The following is a 15,612-nucleotide window of genomic DNA, read 5'->3' on the forward strand; positions in this document are numbered from 1 at the left end:
GTCGCGATTTTCAGTGTCTGCTATGCAGACACTGAAAATCTTAGTGGGGCCCTGTTAGGGGGCCCCTGCAATGCCCATGCCATTGGCATTGGCATGGGCACTGCAGGGGCCCCCAGGGGCCCCACGACACCCGTTACCGCCAGCCAGGTTCTGGCGGTCAAAACCGCCAGAACCAGGCTCGCGGTAAGGGGGTCGGAATCCCCATGGCTTCGCTGCCTGCAGCGCCGCCATGGAGGATTCCCCAGGGCAGCGGGAAACCGGCGGGACACCGCCGGTTTTCCGTTTCTGACCGCGGCTGTACTGCCGCGGTCAGAATGCCCATGGATGCACCGCCAGCCTGTTGGCGGTGCATCTGCGGTCGTTGGCCCTGGCGGTAGTCTACCGCCAGGGTCAGAATGACCCCCGTAGTGTCTTCAGTCTAAGCACTGTCAGTCACTAATATATGAATATTCAAGGTCTCCAGTCCAGGCACTGCCAGCCACTGATCTATGAATATTCAAGGTCTGCAGTCCAGGCACTGCCAGCCACTGATATATGAATATTCCAGGTCTCCAGTCCAGGCACTGTCAGACACTGACATATGAATATAGACGGTCTTCAGCTCTAGCACTGTCAGTCACTGACATATGAATATAGACGGTCTTCAGTTCTAGCACTGCCAGTCACTGATATATGAATATAGACGGTCTTCAGTTCTAGCGCTGCCAGTCACTGATATATGAATATAGACGGTCTCCAGTCCAGGCACTGCCAGCCACTGATATATGAATATAGACGGTCTTCAGTTCTAGCGGTGCCAGACACTGATATATGAATATAGACGGTGTTCAGTTCTAGCGCTGCCAGACACTGATATATGAATATAGACGGTCTTCAGTTCTAGCACTGCCTAACACTGATCTATGCCAGGGGAGTGTGTCGGGTTTGATTGGTGACCAGAGCCCTGTGCTCACTTTCCCATAATGTTGTTTCTTTCCATCTTTACATCCTGGGGTTGCAGTCTCTTCCCGCTATACTTCTAACCCTACATGATAAACTGACCCTGATTTCTAAGTATAGAAACTCCTTCTATGGAGTGACTCTCTCCTCACCTTCCGTCCTCTGTGCTTTCTGTCCCTGCACAGCCTCCTCTGGGCCCCACGTCTGCCTTACTTCCGCAAACGTTCCACACCTGAGTAGATGGGACCCCCCCCACCAGAACCATCTACCTGACGCCTACCACCACCTCACCCCCCCAGCCTGTCATACCACCCACATTACCCCCTCAGTGGGGGCCCCACTAACGATCAATCAATCAAACAGGATTTATAAAGTGCAGCAAATCACCCACTGATGGTCTCAAGGGGCTGGAGTTGCTAGCTGCTTTGAGGTGCTCTGTTCATTCAACAGCCATTTCTTGAGTCCATTCCTGAATTCACAGAGTGATGCTGCATGAGAAGGAGCCACATCGGTGGTGAATCCGGGGGTGTCTGCAAGTAAGAGGGGGGGGTGGCTCACAGGTGTCTGGTTGGTTGGTGAGAGGTCATTTGTTGACGTTTGCTGGTCCTTCCTTGCACAGGGCTTTGTACATGTGGGTCAGCATCTTGAAATAGCATCTCTTCTGGCTCAGGAGCAGTGTTGCTTGCTGAGGTGGGGGTGATGTGAGTCCATCTGGGGGGGTCAAGGATGAGTCCTGAGTTTGGTACGGTCTGTGGGCCCCCCAGGAGGTGTGCGGTGATGAGTGTTACCATAGTCCAGCCTGCTGGTGACGAGCCTGATCACACCCAACCCTTCATATCTGGGTGAAAGTATTCCTGGGAAGCACAAGTCGAATCCACTTAACCAACAACCAGTTACAACTGGATTAACCACTAAAATAGGGTTTCACTGCAAGCGCTTCAACGCCTGGGTCAGGAGCAGTAAGCGCTACATAACATTGAAAATATTTAAATATATCATGAGCCCTTGCCCCCCCTCCCGGGAGTAGGGGGGGAAGTTAGAGTGCAAACCAACAAGTGCAGCACCCCCACCCCTCCACTGGGGGTGCAATAGGGGTTACACATGAAACTGCAGATTCCTCTCCAAACCCCAGCTGCTAACTACCCCAGGGCAGGAGATGAGCTTGTCGGGGCTCGGGGCCCCTCTGTGCCTCATCCTTCTACTTACCACACACTGCCCCCCTCGGTACTGTTAGGGCTCCTCTGATTACGCATACACTCACAGGAGGGCCTAGATGGCGCTATATTGGCAGAGAGTGGACCACGTTTCAGGACCCCTTGGTAGCTGTGACCCCAGCCCAGCCCCGCCTTCTGTGTGCTATGAGGCCGGCCTCTTGGCACACGCGGCTCCTCCATGGTGTGTGCCTGGGGCAGTGGAGCTGCGGTGAGGTGAGTGAAGAGGGCAGGTGCCTGGGGTCAGGGGTCACAGACCCCTCCCCTCCCCCCCCAAGACTGACCCCCTGCAGGGGCCTGGCCTCCATTTCACTCGTCCAGTAGCCCTGCAGTGGTGTGATTTACGTCACTGAATGTTCACAATTACTCACAGCTAATTCACGGCGCTAGTGAAGAACGGGACACATTGTCTGATCCTGGGGCAGCCGAAGGAAGCGCCTGAACCGGTCTGTCCCCTGCACCTGCCCTGGGCTGCAGCTCTCACAGGGCCAGTGAAAGCACAAAACTTCACAGGAAACCGGAAGACATTCCACAATCTCAAAAAATGCAAATCTGCCCGGACTTGTCTTCCCTCGCTGGATGGTGAGTGGGGTCTAGTGTGGGGGGCGGTAGCTGTTTGCTAAACTCATCTTTCCCTTCCTGTGTTCCTTTTACCAGATGTCAATAGGCGTCATTTAGGGGTCGCCAGGGGTCGCATGTGCGGCCCCTGGTTGCCCCTTGCGACCCCTGCCACTGCCTCTGCGACCCCTGCCATTGCCTCTGCGACCCCTGCACTGACTCTGCGACCCCTGCCACTGCCTCTGTGACCCCTGCCACTGACTCTGCGACCCCTGCACTGACTCTGCGACCCCTGCACTGACTCTGCGACCCCTGCCACTGGCCCCTCCCACTGCCTCTGCGACCCCTGCCATTGCCTCTGCGACCCCTGCACTGACTCTGCGACCCCTGCCACTGCCTCTGCGACCCCTGCCACTGACTCTGCGACCCCTGCACTGACTCTGCGACCCCTGCACCGACTCTGCAACCCCTGCCACTGGCCCCTCCCACTGCCTCTGCGACCCCTGCCATTTCCTCTGCGACCCCTGCACTGACTCTGCGACCCCTGCCACTGCCTCTGCGACCCCTGCACTGACTCTGCGACACCTGTCACTGACTCTGGGACCCCTGCCACTGACTGACCCCTGCCACTGGCCCTTCGACCCCTGCCACTGACTCTGTGACCCCTGTCACTGATTCTGCGACCCCTGGCTAAGGGGTAGCAAAATGAGTGCTACGAACACTTATCCTTATGGACGCTGGTCCTGCACTAAAAAAACTATTATTGACTATTAGTGAAAATAACACACAGAACATTCAGCTGGAATATGACCCTTCCTGGCGGCTGCGGGGAGTAAAAATGCTTTTAAATATAACTTGTGTGTGGGTGCGGGTGGGAGTGTGTGTTACAGAGAGTAGGTAGGTGTAAACGTGTGTGTGTGAGTGAAAGTAAAGGTCCATTGCCATGTAATGTGGCTTCCGGCATGTTGGTGACTTGACACCCCTTGATGGCCTCATCACTCCCTGGTACAGTGACACACAGCAGATCCCAGCCTTCCCCTACACAGCTCACTGAGGCACAGTACGACACAGGTCTGCACAGCTCACTGACACACAGCAGGACACAGGTCTGCACAGCTCACTGAGGCACAGCACGACACAGGTCTGCACAGCTCACTGACACACAAAGGGTGCACCCCTACACAGCTCACTGAGGCACAGCAGGACACAGGTCTCCACAGATCAGTGACACACAGCAGGACACAGGTCTGCACAGCTCACTGAGGCACAGCACGACACAGGTCTGCACAGCTCACTGACACACAAAGGGTGCACCCCTACACAGCTCACTGAGGCACAGCAGGACACAGGTCTGCACAGCTCAGTGACACACAGCAGGGCACACATCTCCACAGCTCACTAACACACAGCAGGACACACCTCTCCACAGCTCAGTGACACACACAGGACACACACCTCCACAGCTCACTGACAAACAGCAGAACACAGGTCCCCACAGCTCACTAACACACAGAGGGCACACTTCTCCACAGTTCAGTGGCACACAGCAGGGCACACCTCTCCACGGCTCACTGACAAACAGCAGGGCACAGTTCTCTCCACACACAGGAGGACACAGGTCTCCACAGCTCAGTGACATACAGCAGGACACACCTCTCCACAGCCCACTAACACACAGCAAGACACAGGTCTCCACAGCTCACAGACACACAGCAGGACACAGGTTTCCGCAGCTCAGTGACACACAGAGGGCACACCTCTCCACAGCTCAGTGACACACACAGGGCACACCTCTCCACAGCTCAGTGACACACACAGGGCACACCTCTCCACAGCTCAGTGACACACACAGGGCACACCTTTCCACAGCTCACAGAGACACAGCAGGACACAGGTGTCCACAGCTCAGTGACACAGCAGGACAGAGGTCTCCACAGCTCACAGACACACAGCAGGACACACCTTTCCACAGCTCACAGACACACAGCAGGACAGAGGTCTCCACAGCTCAGTGACACACAGCAGCACACAGGTCTACACAGCTCACTGACACACAACCAGGGTCACCTTAAGGATCTTGGGGGCCCTGGGTCAAACATATTTTGGGGGCCACTGTTCAGAAGAGCTTTGAATTTCTGATGCAGTTTCAGCTCTTTTTCGCCTTCTTTACTCTGGTCACTGGGTGCAAATTCTATATGTTTTTACATCTATTATTCAATTTTCAATATTGTAACACAGCAGCAGCTCAGTAGCATGGCTGCAAATAGTCTCTGTGACGCCCCCATTTCTCAGGCGAGGTCCCGTTTTGATCTAAAAGAAACTTTCGTATGGATGTTGCATGAACAATAAACACATTTCTCTGCAAAATGTCTGTAATAAACTCTCGCACATCAACCACAATAACAATATATTAAAGGACAACGGTATTTAAAACAACCTGTTTAAGAATTCTTCAAGGTCATCAGGGCAGGACTTTGCAGAACAGAACTGGCTCTATCGGGGGCCCTGGAAGGCTGGGGCCTGGGGCCTGAGCTGGCTCTATCAGGGGGACCCTGAAAGTCTGGCGCCCGGGGCCAGGGCCTGAGCTGGCTCTATCGGGGACCCTGGAAGGCTGGGGCTGGGCCTGAGCTGGCTCTATCGGGGACCCTGGAAGGCTGGGGCTGGGCCTGAGCTGGCTCTATCGGGGACCCTGGAAGGCTGGGGCTGGGCCTGAGCTGGCTCTATCGGGGACCCTGGAAGGCTGGGGCCAGGGCCTGAGCTGGCTCTATCGGGGACCCTGGGAGGCTGGGGCTGGGCCTGAGCTGGCTCTATCGGGGACCCTGGAAGGCTGGGGCTGGGCCTGAGCTGGCTCTATCAGGGGGACCCTGAAAGTCTGGCGCCCGGGGCCAGGGCCTGAGCTGGCTCTATCAGGGGCCCTGGAAGGCTGGGGCCCGGGGCCTGAGCTGGCTCTATCGGGGACCCTGGAAGGCTGGGGCTGGGCCTGAGCTGGCTCTATCGGGGACCCTGGAAGGCTGGGGCTGGGCCTGAGCTGGCTCTATCGGGGACCCTGGAAGGCTGGGGCTGGGCCTGAGCTGGCTCTATCGGGGACCCTGGAAGGCTGGGGCTGGGCCTGAGCTGGCTCTATCGGGGGCCCTGGAAGGCTGGGGCCGGAGCTGGCTCTATCGGGGGCCCTGGAAGGCTGGGGCCAGGGCCTGAGCTGGCTCTATCGGGGACCCTGGAAGGCTGGGGCTGGGCCTGAGCTGGCTCTATCGGGGACCCTGGAAGGCTGGGGCTGGGCCTGAGCTGGCTCTATCCGGGGCCCTGGAAGGCTGGGGCCAGGGCCTGAGCTGGCTCTATCGGGGACCCTGGAAGGCTGGGGCCCGGGCCTGAGCTCGCTCTATCAGGGGCCCTGGAAGGCTGGGGCCGGGCCTGAGCTGGCTCTATCAGGGGCCCTGGAAGGAAGGAGACGGGCCTTAGCTGGCTCTATCGGGGGCCCTGGAAGGCTGGGGCCCGGGCCTGAGCTGGCTCTATCGGGGGCCCTGAAAGTCTGGGGCCCGGGGCCTGAGCTGGCTCTATCAGGGGCCCTGGAAGGCTTGGGCCGGGCCTGAGCTGGCTCTATCGGGGGCCGTGGATGGCTGGCTCTATCAGGGGCCCTGGAAGTCAGGGGCCTGGGCCCTGAGCTGGCTCTATCGAGGTCCCTGGAAGCCTGGCTCTATCAGGGGCCCTGGAAGTCTAGGGCCCGGAGCCTGAGCTGGCTCTGTCGGGGGCCCTGGAAGGCTGGCTCTATCAGGGGCCCTGGAAGTCTGGGGCCCGGGGCCTGAGCTGGCTCTATCGGGGGCCCTGGAAGGCTGGGGCCTGGGCCTGAGCTGGCTCTATCGGGGACCCTGGAAGGCTGGGGCTGGGCCTGAGCTGGCTCTATCGGGGACCCTGGAAGGCTGGGGCTGGGCCTGAGCTGGCTCTATCGGGGACCCTGGAAGGCTGGGGCTGGGCCTGAGCTGGCTCTATCGGGGGCCCTGGAAGGCTGGGGCCAGGGCCTGAGCTGGCTCTATCGGGGACCCTGGAAGGCTGGGGCTGGGCCTGAGCTGGCTCTATCGGGGACCCTGGAAGGCTGGGGCTGGGCCTGAGCTGGCTCTATCGGGGGCCCTGGAAGGCTGGGGCCAGGGCCTGAGCTGGCTCTATCGGGGACCCTGGAAGGCTGGGGCCCGGGCCTGAGCTGGCTCTATCAGGGGCCCTGGAAGGCTGGGGCCGGGCCTGAGCTGGCTCTATCAGGGGCCCTGGAAGGAAGGAGACAGGCCTTAGCTGGCTCTATCGAGGGCCCTGGAAGGCTGGGGCCCGGGCCTGAGCTGGCTCTATCGGGGCCCTGGAAGGCTGGGGCCTGAGCTGGCTCTGTCGGGGGCCCTGGAAGGCTGGCTCTTTCAGGGGCCCTGGAAGGCTGGGGCCGGGCCTGAGCTGGCTCTATCGGGGGCCCTGGAAGGCTGGGGCCTGAGCTGGCTCTGTCTGGGGCCCTGGAAGGCTGGCTCTTTCAGGGGCCATGGAAGTCTGGGGCCCGGGGCCTGAGCTGGCTCTATCGGGGCCCTGGAAGGCTGGGGCCCAGGCCTGAGCTGGCTCTATCAATCAAGGGGACACTGAAGGTCTGGGACCTGGGCCGGGGCCCACTTTGCCCCTAGCCTTACAGCGTCTCTGCACACAGCAGGTCCCACCCATCCCCGGCTCAATGACACACAGCGAGTCTCAGCCCCAGTCCAGTGGCACACAGCAGGCCCACCCCCAGTGATACCTAACAGGTCTTAGCCCCCCACCCTCTGGCCCTAGTCCAGTGATACACAGCAGGACTCAGCCCCCCCACCCCAGGCCCTAGTCCAGTGATACACAGCAGGACTCAGGCCTCCAGTGATACACAGCAGGACTCAGCCCCCCCACCCCAGGCCCTAGTCCAGGGATACACAGCAGGTCTCAGGCCTCTAGGGATACACAGCAGGACTCAGGCTTCCAGTGATACACAGCAGGACTCAGGCCCGAGACCAGTGATACACAGCAGGTCTCAGGCCTCCAGGGATACACAGCAGGTCACAGGCCTCCAGTGATACACAGCAGGACTCAGGCCCGAGACCAGTGATACACAGCAGGTCTCAGGCCCTAGTCCAGGGATACACAGCAGGACTCAGGCCTCCAGTGATACACAGCAGGTCTCAGGCCCTAGTCCAGGGATACACAGCAGGACTCAGGCCTCCAGTGATACACAGCAGGACTCAGGCCCGAGACCAGTGATACACAGCAGGTCTCAGGCCCTAGTCCAGTGATACACAGCAGGACTCAGGCTTCCAGTGATACACAGCAGGACACAGGCCCGAGACCAGTGATACACAGCAGGTCTCAGGCCTCCAGGGATACACAGCAGGTCTCAGGCCTCCAGTGATACACAGCAGGACTCAGGCCCGAGACCAGTGATACACAGCAGGTCTCAGGCCTCCAGGGATACACAGCAGGACTCAGGCCCGAGACCAGTGATACACAGCAGGTCTCAGGCCTCCAGGGATACACAGCAGGTCTCAGGCCTTCAGTGATACACAGCAGGACTCAGGCCTCCAGTGATACACAGCAGGTCTCAGGCCTCCAGTGATACACAGCAGGTCTCAGGCCTCCAGTGATACACAGCAGGTCTCAGGCCTCCAGTGATACACAGCAGGACTCAGGCCCGAGACCAGGGATACACAGCAGGTCTCAGGCCTCCAGTGATACACAGCAGGACTGAGGCCCTAGTCCAGGGATACACAGCAGGACTCAGGCCCGAGACCAATGATAAACAGCAGGACTCAGGCCCTAGTCCAGTGATACACAGCAGGGCTCAGGCTTCCAGTGATACACAGCAGGCCTCCAGTGATACACAGCAGGTCTCAGGCCTCCAGTGATACACAGCAGGTCTCAGGCCCTAGTCCAGTGATACACAGCAGGTCTCAGGCCTCCAGTGATACACAGCAGGTCACAGGCCTCCAGTGATACACAGCAGGACTCAGGCCCTAGTCAAGCGATACACAGCAGGTCTCAGGCCTCTAGTGATACACAGCAGGACTCAGGCCTCCATTGATACACAGCAGGAATCAGGCCTCCAGTGATACACAGCAGGTCTCAGGCCTCCAGTGATACACAGCAGGACTCAGGCCCTAGTCCAGTGATACACAGCAGGTCTCAGGCCTCTAGTGATACACAGCAGGACTCAGGCCTCCAGTGATACACAGCAGGAATCAGGCCTCCAGTGATACACAGCAGGTCTCAGGCCTCCAGTGATACACAGCAGGTCTCAGGCCTCCAGTGATACACAGCAGGTCTCAGGCCTCCAGTGATACACAGCAGGTCTCAGGCCTCCAGTGATACACAGCAGGACTCAGGCCTCCAGTGATACACAGCAGGACTCAGGCCTCCAGTGATACACAGCAGGACTCAGGCCCTAGTCCAGTGATACACAGCAGGTCACAGGCTTCCAGTGATACACAGCAGGACTCAGGCCTCCAGTGATACACAGCAGGACTCAGGCCCTAGTCCAGTGATACACAGCAGGTCTCAGGCTTCCAGTGATACACAGCAGGACTCAGGCCTCCAGTGATACACAGCAGGTCTCAGGCCTCCAGTGATACACAGCAGGACTCAGGCCCTAGTCCAGTGATACACAGCAGGACTCAGGCCCGAGACCAGTGATACACAGCAGTCCAGTGACAGATAACAGGCCTCGGTTCTCCTCTTCCCCCATCAAACATAGGATCTCTGCCCCAGCACACCTCTTACCGTTGCAAAGCTGTGAGTAGAACCCTTCTTTCTTCAGCATGATCAGGAGGGAGCCCCAGCCCAGCAGGACTGCAGAGAAGAAGAGGTTCTCGATGACCGCGGTGCAGGCCATCCACCAGCGGCGATGATATGCCTGCTGCAGAGAGGGCGCCATGATATGTGGGCTTCAAGGAGCAGAAGACACCAGAAGGACACCTCTGCCTGCTCTTCAGCCACCTGTGAGAAAAGAGGCAGAGGATACACAGGTTACAGGGGCTTAAGGCTCATATATATGAACTTGTGAATCTATGATTCACGCAAGTGGATTCAAGACACATAGAAGTGAACAGACCAACAGAGAGGTATCTGTGGTATCAATGACTCCTACAAGTGAACCTGTAAGTCTATAATGTTTATAGGTTAACAGGGCTATCCAAGACTCATATAGGTCAGTGAGTGTATGTCATACTCCAATAAATAAACTTGTGAATCTACAATTTGTGCAAGTAGATCCACAGCACATAGAAGTGAACAGACCTAAAGAGAGGTATCTGTGGTATCAATGACTCCTACAAGTGAAAATATAATATATAGAAATATAACTCTATAATATTTATAGGTTAACAGGGCTATCTAGGAATCGTGTAGGTAAGTGAATGTATGTAATAGTCCTATAAATACACTTGTGATTCTACAATTCATGCAAGTGGATTCACAGCACATAGAAGTTTACAGACCTACATAGAGGAATCTGTGGTATCAAAGATTCCTACAACTGAACAGATAAACCTATAATGTTTATATGTCAACAATGCTATCCAAGAATCGTATAGGTAAGTGAGTGTATGTAAGACTCCTATAAATGAGCTGTGGGAGTCGACTTCTCATGCAAATGAACAGGTGGATCCAGGACGTGGACAGGTAAAGGGGGTATCCATGGCTCATACAGGCAAGTGAGCGTTTACACATAGAGAGGGGTCCAGGACTCGTAGAGATGACCTTGGGGGGTGTACATCTCATACAAGTAAACAGGTCAATCTGTGAATCTTACAAACAAGCAGGGAGATTAAGGACGGATTTCCAAGAGACAGGTGAATCTATAATTCTTGCGTGTGTATCCACAACATGCACAGGTGAAGGGGTGTCTGTGATACATGCAGACCTTAGCGGGAGGATTCAAGGCTCATGGAGACAAACCGGGGGATGCAAGACTTAGGTACCAAACTCATCCGATTCACATGCAGTGAGCCGGGCATCCAGGACATCACAGCCTCTCTCCAATATGTCCAGATGTGATTTCATTAACTGATTCAAGCATGCCCAGCTTCCATCAACCTTTCTATTGTACCCAGCTGGCAACCCTTCCACTACCTGAAAGCCAACTGGTATTGCCCACCTTGAGACAACAGCTAAGAGAAGTCAAGGTTTCAAACCAACCGAAGGACCAGTGGCCACGCCAGGACCAATGATTTCACCCTTTCTCGCCCTGTTTCTCCCAGGACTGATTAATGCCCACCCATCTCAGGGCAGGGTGCCAGGCCCACTGCAGTAGGCTACAATACCCATCTTAAAAGCCCCAACACTAACCTAACAGGCTTTGCAAACTTGAACCCGCAAGGTCTTTCAGAAGAAAGTACCTTTACAAGTCAAGAGTGACTGGACATCAACAATATCCATTACAGCCGCCGATCAGATTTGTGGCCACCAGGAGGGGTGGAGTCAATGATGAAGGATATTCACCAGCTGTCCTACAACTCCTCACTCTGAAGCCTCCTGCAACAGAGAGGACCACAAGCCTGTTACCGACCACCTTTGCAACATGGTTGGCATTAATGGCTTGTCTTGGAATGTATCCGACCCTTCGCACCAAACCTGAAGAATCAAGTTCAAATTGGATCTGCCTGCTGAAAACTTTGAGTGTTAGCCACTGAGCTCCCCAAAGATACTTCCGATCACTTCTACTGTTCAATGTCAACACAGGTCCACCATCCCGTCCCATCGGATCCGGCCACCTGTGGTCCCAGTGTGGGCTGGTGACACCCGAAGCTGCCTCAACAATGCGGGAAGGGTGGAGTCCTTAGGGCAGAAATCCTGGAACACACCGCCGGATGTGGGGATACTGCCTTTGGATGGGTCGAAAAATCCAACCATACCTTACAGTGGTCTTCAAACTTTTTAATGCCCCGTCCCCCCAGTCAAAAAATAATAATCTGCGAACCCCCATTCACATTTTTCACAATTATTCTATTAAATTGGCAGTGTTTAAGTATGTCTAGACTTAATGAAACATTGCAGTTATGTTCTGCTATGGTTTTAAAAATTCAATTAAATACATGAAACCTAATATACTATTCTGTTCGGGCAGGCCTTACTATTGTGTAAAGGTACCGCAGTGTGACTATTAGAAGGGGGCGTGGCGGGGGCTTTGAAGAGTATTTGGAGTCCCTCTCTTTTGACACACACTCCCTGCCTGGATATAAATGACAAAAGGTGTTAGTGATGCCCATTACAGGGCGGTTTTACTGCTGCTCAGTGTATTCAGCTTAAAACACAGCCCTGATCATTTGAGCCCCTTAGGGGGACCTGCCCCCTAAAACCCCTCTGCCAGGTTGAAGACCCTTGCCTTACACCATGACAGTCACTGGCAGCCTGGAAACTTAGACCATTCTGGGGGGACATTAGATGTCCCCCTCAGGCTTATCACCAGGTTACCCTGCCATCTCCTCCTTGCTTAGTCATTATTCAAGGCCTTCTGTTAGTACTCAGTGTGGGATGACACCACACACCATCTGGGAAGTAACTCTTAACCAGGGGAGATGGCACCCTACACCATCAGACACTGTTTACCTCATTCGAGAGATGGCTTCCTCTTCTATCAGAAATCCATCAAGGCTCCTTTGCAGGGCCCACTGGGCTTCACAATGGATTTCTCACCTTTGCCACATAGTCCACAATCTGCCACATAATTGCAGATTCCAACAAAAGTGTTTCTTGCCTAGACAGACACTTCGGCTTATAAATTGTCAGAGAGGTCGCTGCTGCAATGGGGGGCACCGCCAGGGTCCTGTGAAGCCCACTCACTATTGCCCTCACCATGGCTGCTCCCCTGAAGGGTACAGGAGGAGATCGCCAGGCAGAGGTGGGCACCGGTTGGGAGCCACTGCTAGGGATAGGCAAGGATAGGCCACGCTCATCTTAAGCTTAAGAATTTTTGTGTCCTCCAAAACCTTCTTTGGGGCCCCCTGTTTGGCACACCTGTGAATGTTTTACCTTTTTCAACAAATGAATACCCTTGTAAAGCTAATCAATGTTGAATTATGCATCAAACTTCCAGGAAGAGCGAAAAGCTGAAGCTGCTGGGGGAGAACCAACAGTACCAAAAAACAAAGGGCCTGATTTAGAGTTTGGCAGATATCCGCCCACAGTATTACAATCGCATTATATCCTATGGGAATCGTAACACGGCAGTCAGGATATCGTTCACGTTTGTGATGGAGTCACCCGGCCACTGCACTCTAAATCATGCCCAATATTTTTAATGTAGAATTCAGGCCCATATTTATACTTTTGTAGCGCCGCATTTGCGCCGCTTTTTGACGCAAAGTGGCGCAAACTTACAAAATACAATTCTATTTTGTAAGTTTGTGCCGCTTTGTGTCAAAAAGCAGCACAAATGCGGCGCTAAAAAAGTATAAATATGGGCCTCAGTGTCTACCTTACAGATTGTCAATCAATCAATCAATCAGTTTTTGTAAAGGGCGGCTACTTACCCATGAGGGACTCAAGGCGCTGGTTGTACACGTTTGCGTCTCTCCTCATTGAACTGGCTAATACCACATCTAAAAAGGTCTTTTTAAACTTATTAATGTGTTTCAATGTACACTTGCGTTTCCACATATAGGGCACGACCCTTCACCCACACTAGGTGGCATGCTTCGTCATAGGGGTACGCTCCAGACCACCAGCCAGTACGGCAGGGTTGGGTCTCCATCCCCTTCTATGTCAGAATGAGCTACGGGAGATCTGGGCTTCACGGTGAGCTCTACATACATGTGGGTCTCATATGTTACACTAGTGGAGGGGTAGGCTGTAAATGTCTACTGCTGCTTTCCAGTCACAAAGTTAAAAGCAAAGTGCTGGTGGGCTATTGCGACCCTTGAAGTCATGTTTCTGACCTCAGCGTCAACATGTTTCGGCAAGCTTCAGACATTCATCAGGTCTTAGGAACCCCTCTATTGGTTCTCTCTTTCCGTTTAATACTATAGTAAGGTGTGAACAAATGCGGACAGACATGGGACTGCTGCAGGACGTTCCCTAGGTCCACACTGGGAACGCCCACCAGCCGGCTCATGTGGCTGACGGGCACAATCCATGACATGCAGCACCCTAAGAGCCCCCAAACGATGGCAGCTCAGTACACATAGAAACTCAGTACAGTTTACCACACAGCTCATGTTATCCATGGAAACAGGTTACACTTGGCACTCATCATATATGTTCAGAATTTAGTATATTGTTCAACATCATAGGCCAAACTTCTGGCTTTGCCACTGTTTGTTTTTAATTACAGACTTTAACCAAACTTTATGGCTTATAAATCCAGGAACACAAGTACCAGATTGCAAAGAAGAAACAGAATTAGACAAGCCACTCACAGCCACCAGGGGACAACAAGTGACAAGATGAAATGCATGCATAGAAACTGCTGCAGTGATGGGCAACCCTAGCTGAGGGGCAACTCTGTGCTGCAGAAAGGAATAGGAACTCACATAGGAACCCGGTGAGGGAAGGGGGTACATCGAAAGGGGGGACAGGCACTGGAGTCAGCGCAAGCGCCTAAGAAAATTTTATTTTACAGAAAAGAGGCCTAACTGTGAATTACTTCCCTTTACTGAATTTATTTGCAGGATATTTGGCTGCCTTAAATAAATAAAAAAGTTTAATGGTTTCATTTTTATCTTAGAGCGTAAAAACCTTTTAGGGGGACAGTGCTGTTCTCAGTCATTAATCAGCACACCTGACAAACTCACCCCTACAGGCTCCTTAATGCAAACAAATGCCCATGAACCCTCCCTAGTGTGTGAAAATAAACATTGTAAGCACAGACCCGTCAGCAAAAAGTTACACTGTCCCACATTCCACTTTATTTTCATTCTTTATGCGTCCTGTTATATATCGACAGTGTCAATGTACTACAAGAAAGCACATTTTAGAATGCATGTTTTTAATTTCCCTACAATGTGCTTTACATTTAGAAATGTAATTTAAAATAACTTAAATTGTTGCATAAAACACATGTCACACATTAGCACATGATTGCCAATAAAAACACACATTTCTCAAAATATTGACAGACATACCTGAGTCTCAGGCAAACAATGAATACTAAAGGATGAGGCTCACATGCCCTCAATCATTCTAAAAAGTATTAAGAGCAATGAATAAATCCTGTAATGTAAAAAATACATAATGGGTGACATGTAATATAGACCTATAATCCGTTGTTATTCTGTAATGCCTGTATAAATGGCTGCACTATTATATTCCGCGACTTGTGACACACCCAGTTGCCGATTATAAACAAAGCTATAAGTTATTACAGTCGAGTTCTGATGCCACAATGTTATAAGTTATTACAGCTGAGCCCTGATGCCACAATGTTATGTTATTACAGTTGAGTCCTGATGCCACAATGTTATAAGTTATTACAGTTGAGTTCTGATGCCGCAATGCTATAAGCTATCACAGTCGAGTTCTGATGCCACAACGCTAAAAGTTATTACAGTCGAGTTCTGATGCCGCAATGCTATAAGCTATCACAGTCAAGTTCTGATGCCGCAATTCTATGTTATTACAGTCGAGTTCTGATGCCGCAATGCTATAACCTATTACAGTCGAGTTCTGATGCCATAATGCTATAAGTTATTACAGTCGAGTTCTGATGCTGCAATGCTATAAGTTATTACAGTCGAGTTCTGATGCCAAAATGCTATAAGTTATTACAGTCGAGTTCTGATGCCGCAATGCTATAAGTTATTACAGTCGAGTTCTGATGCCGCAATCCTATAAGTTATTACAATCGAGTTCTGATGCCGCAATGCTATGTTATTACAGTCGAGTTCTGATGCCGCAATGCTATAAGTTATTACAGTCGAGTTCTGATGCC

General features: G+C 53.1%; 1 protein-coding gene across 2 annotated transcripts in view; it reads right to left on the reverse strand.

The window, feature by feature from the left end:
* Positions 1-15,612, reverse strand: part of SLC43A1 (solute carrier family 43 member 1) — a 278,331-nt gene that overhangs the window by 236,829 nt on the left and 25,890 nt on the right. For both annotated transcript variants that reach the window (XM_069233053.1, XM_069233052.1), the window contains exon 2: positions 9,468-9,683. In XM_069233053.1, coding sequence (XP_069089154.1) covers positions 9,468-9,621 — 154 coding nt within the window. In that variant the 5' untranslated portion in view covers positions 9,622-9,683. The remainder of the gene's footprint in view (positions 1-9,467; positions 9,684-15,612) is intronic.

The sequence above is a fragment of the Pleurodeles waltl genome, chromosome 4_2 (genome assembly GCF_031143425.1).
Source record: "Pleurodeles waltl isolate 20211129_DDA chromosome 4_2, aPleWal1.hap1.20221129, whole genome shotgun sequence".
NCBI lineage: Eukaryota > Metazoa > Chordata > Amphibia > Caudata > Salamandridae > Pleurodeles > Pleurodeles waltl.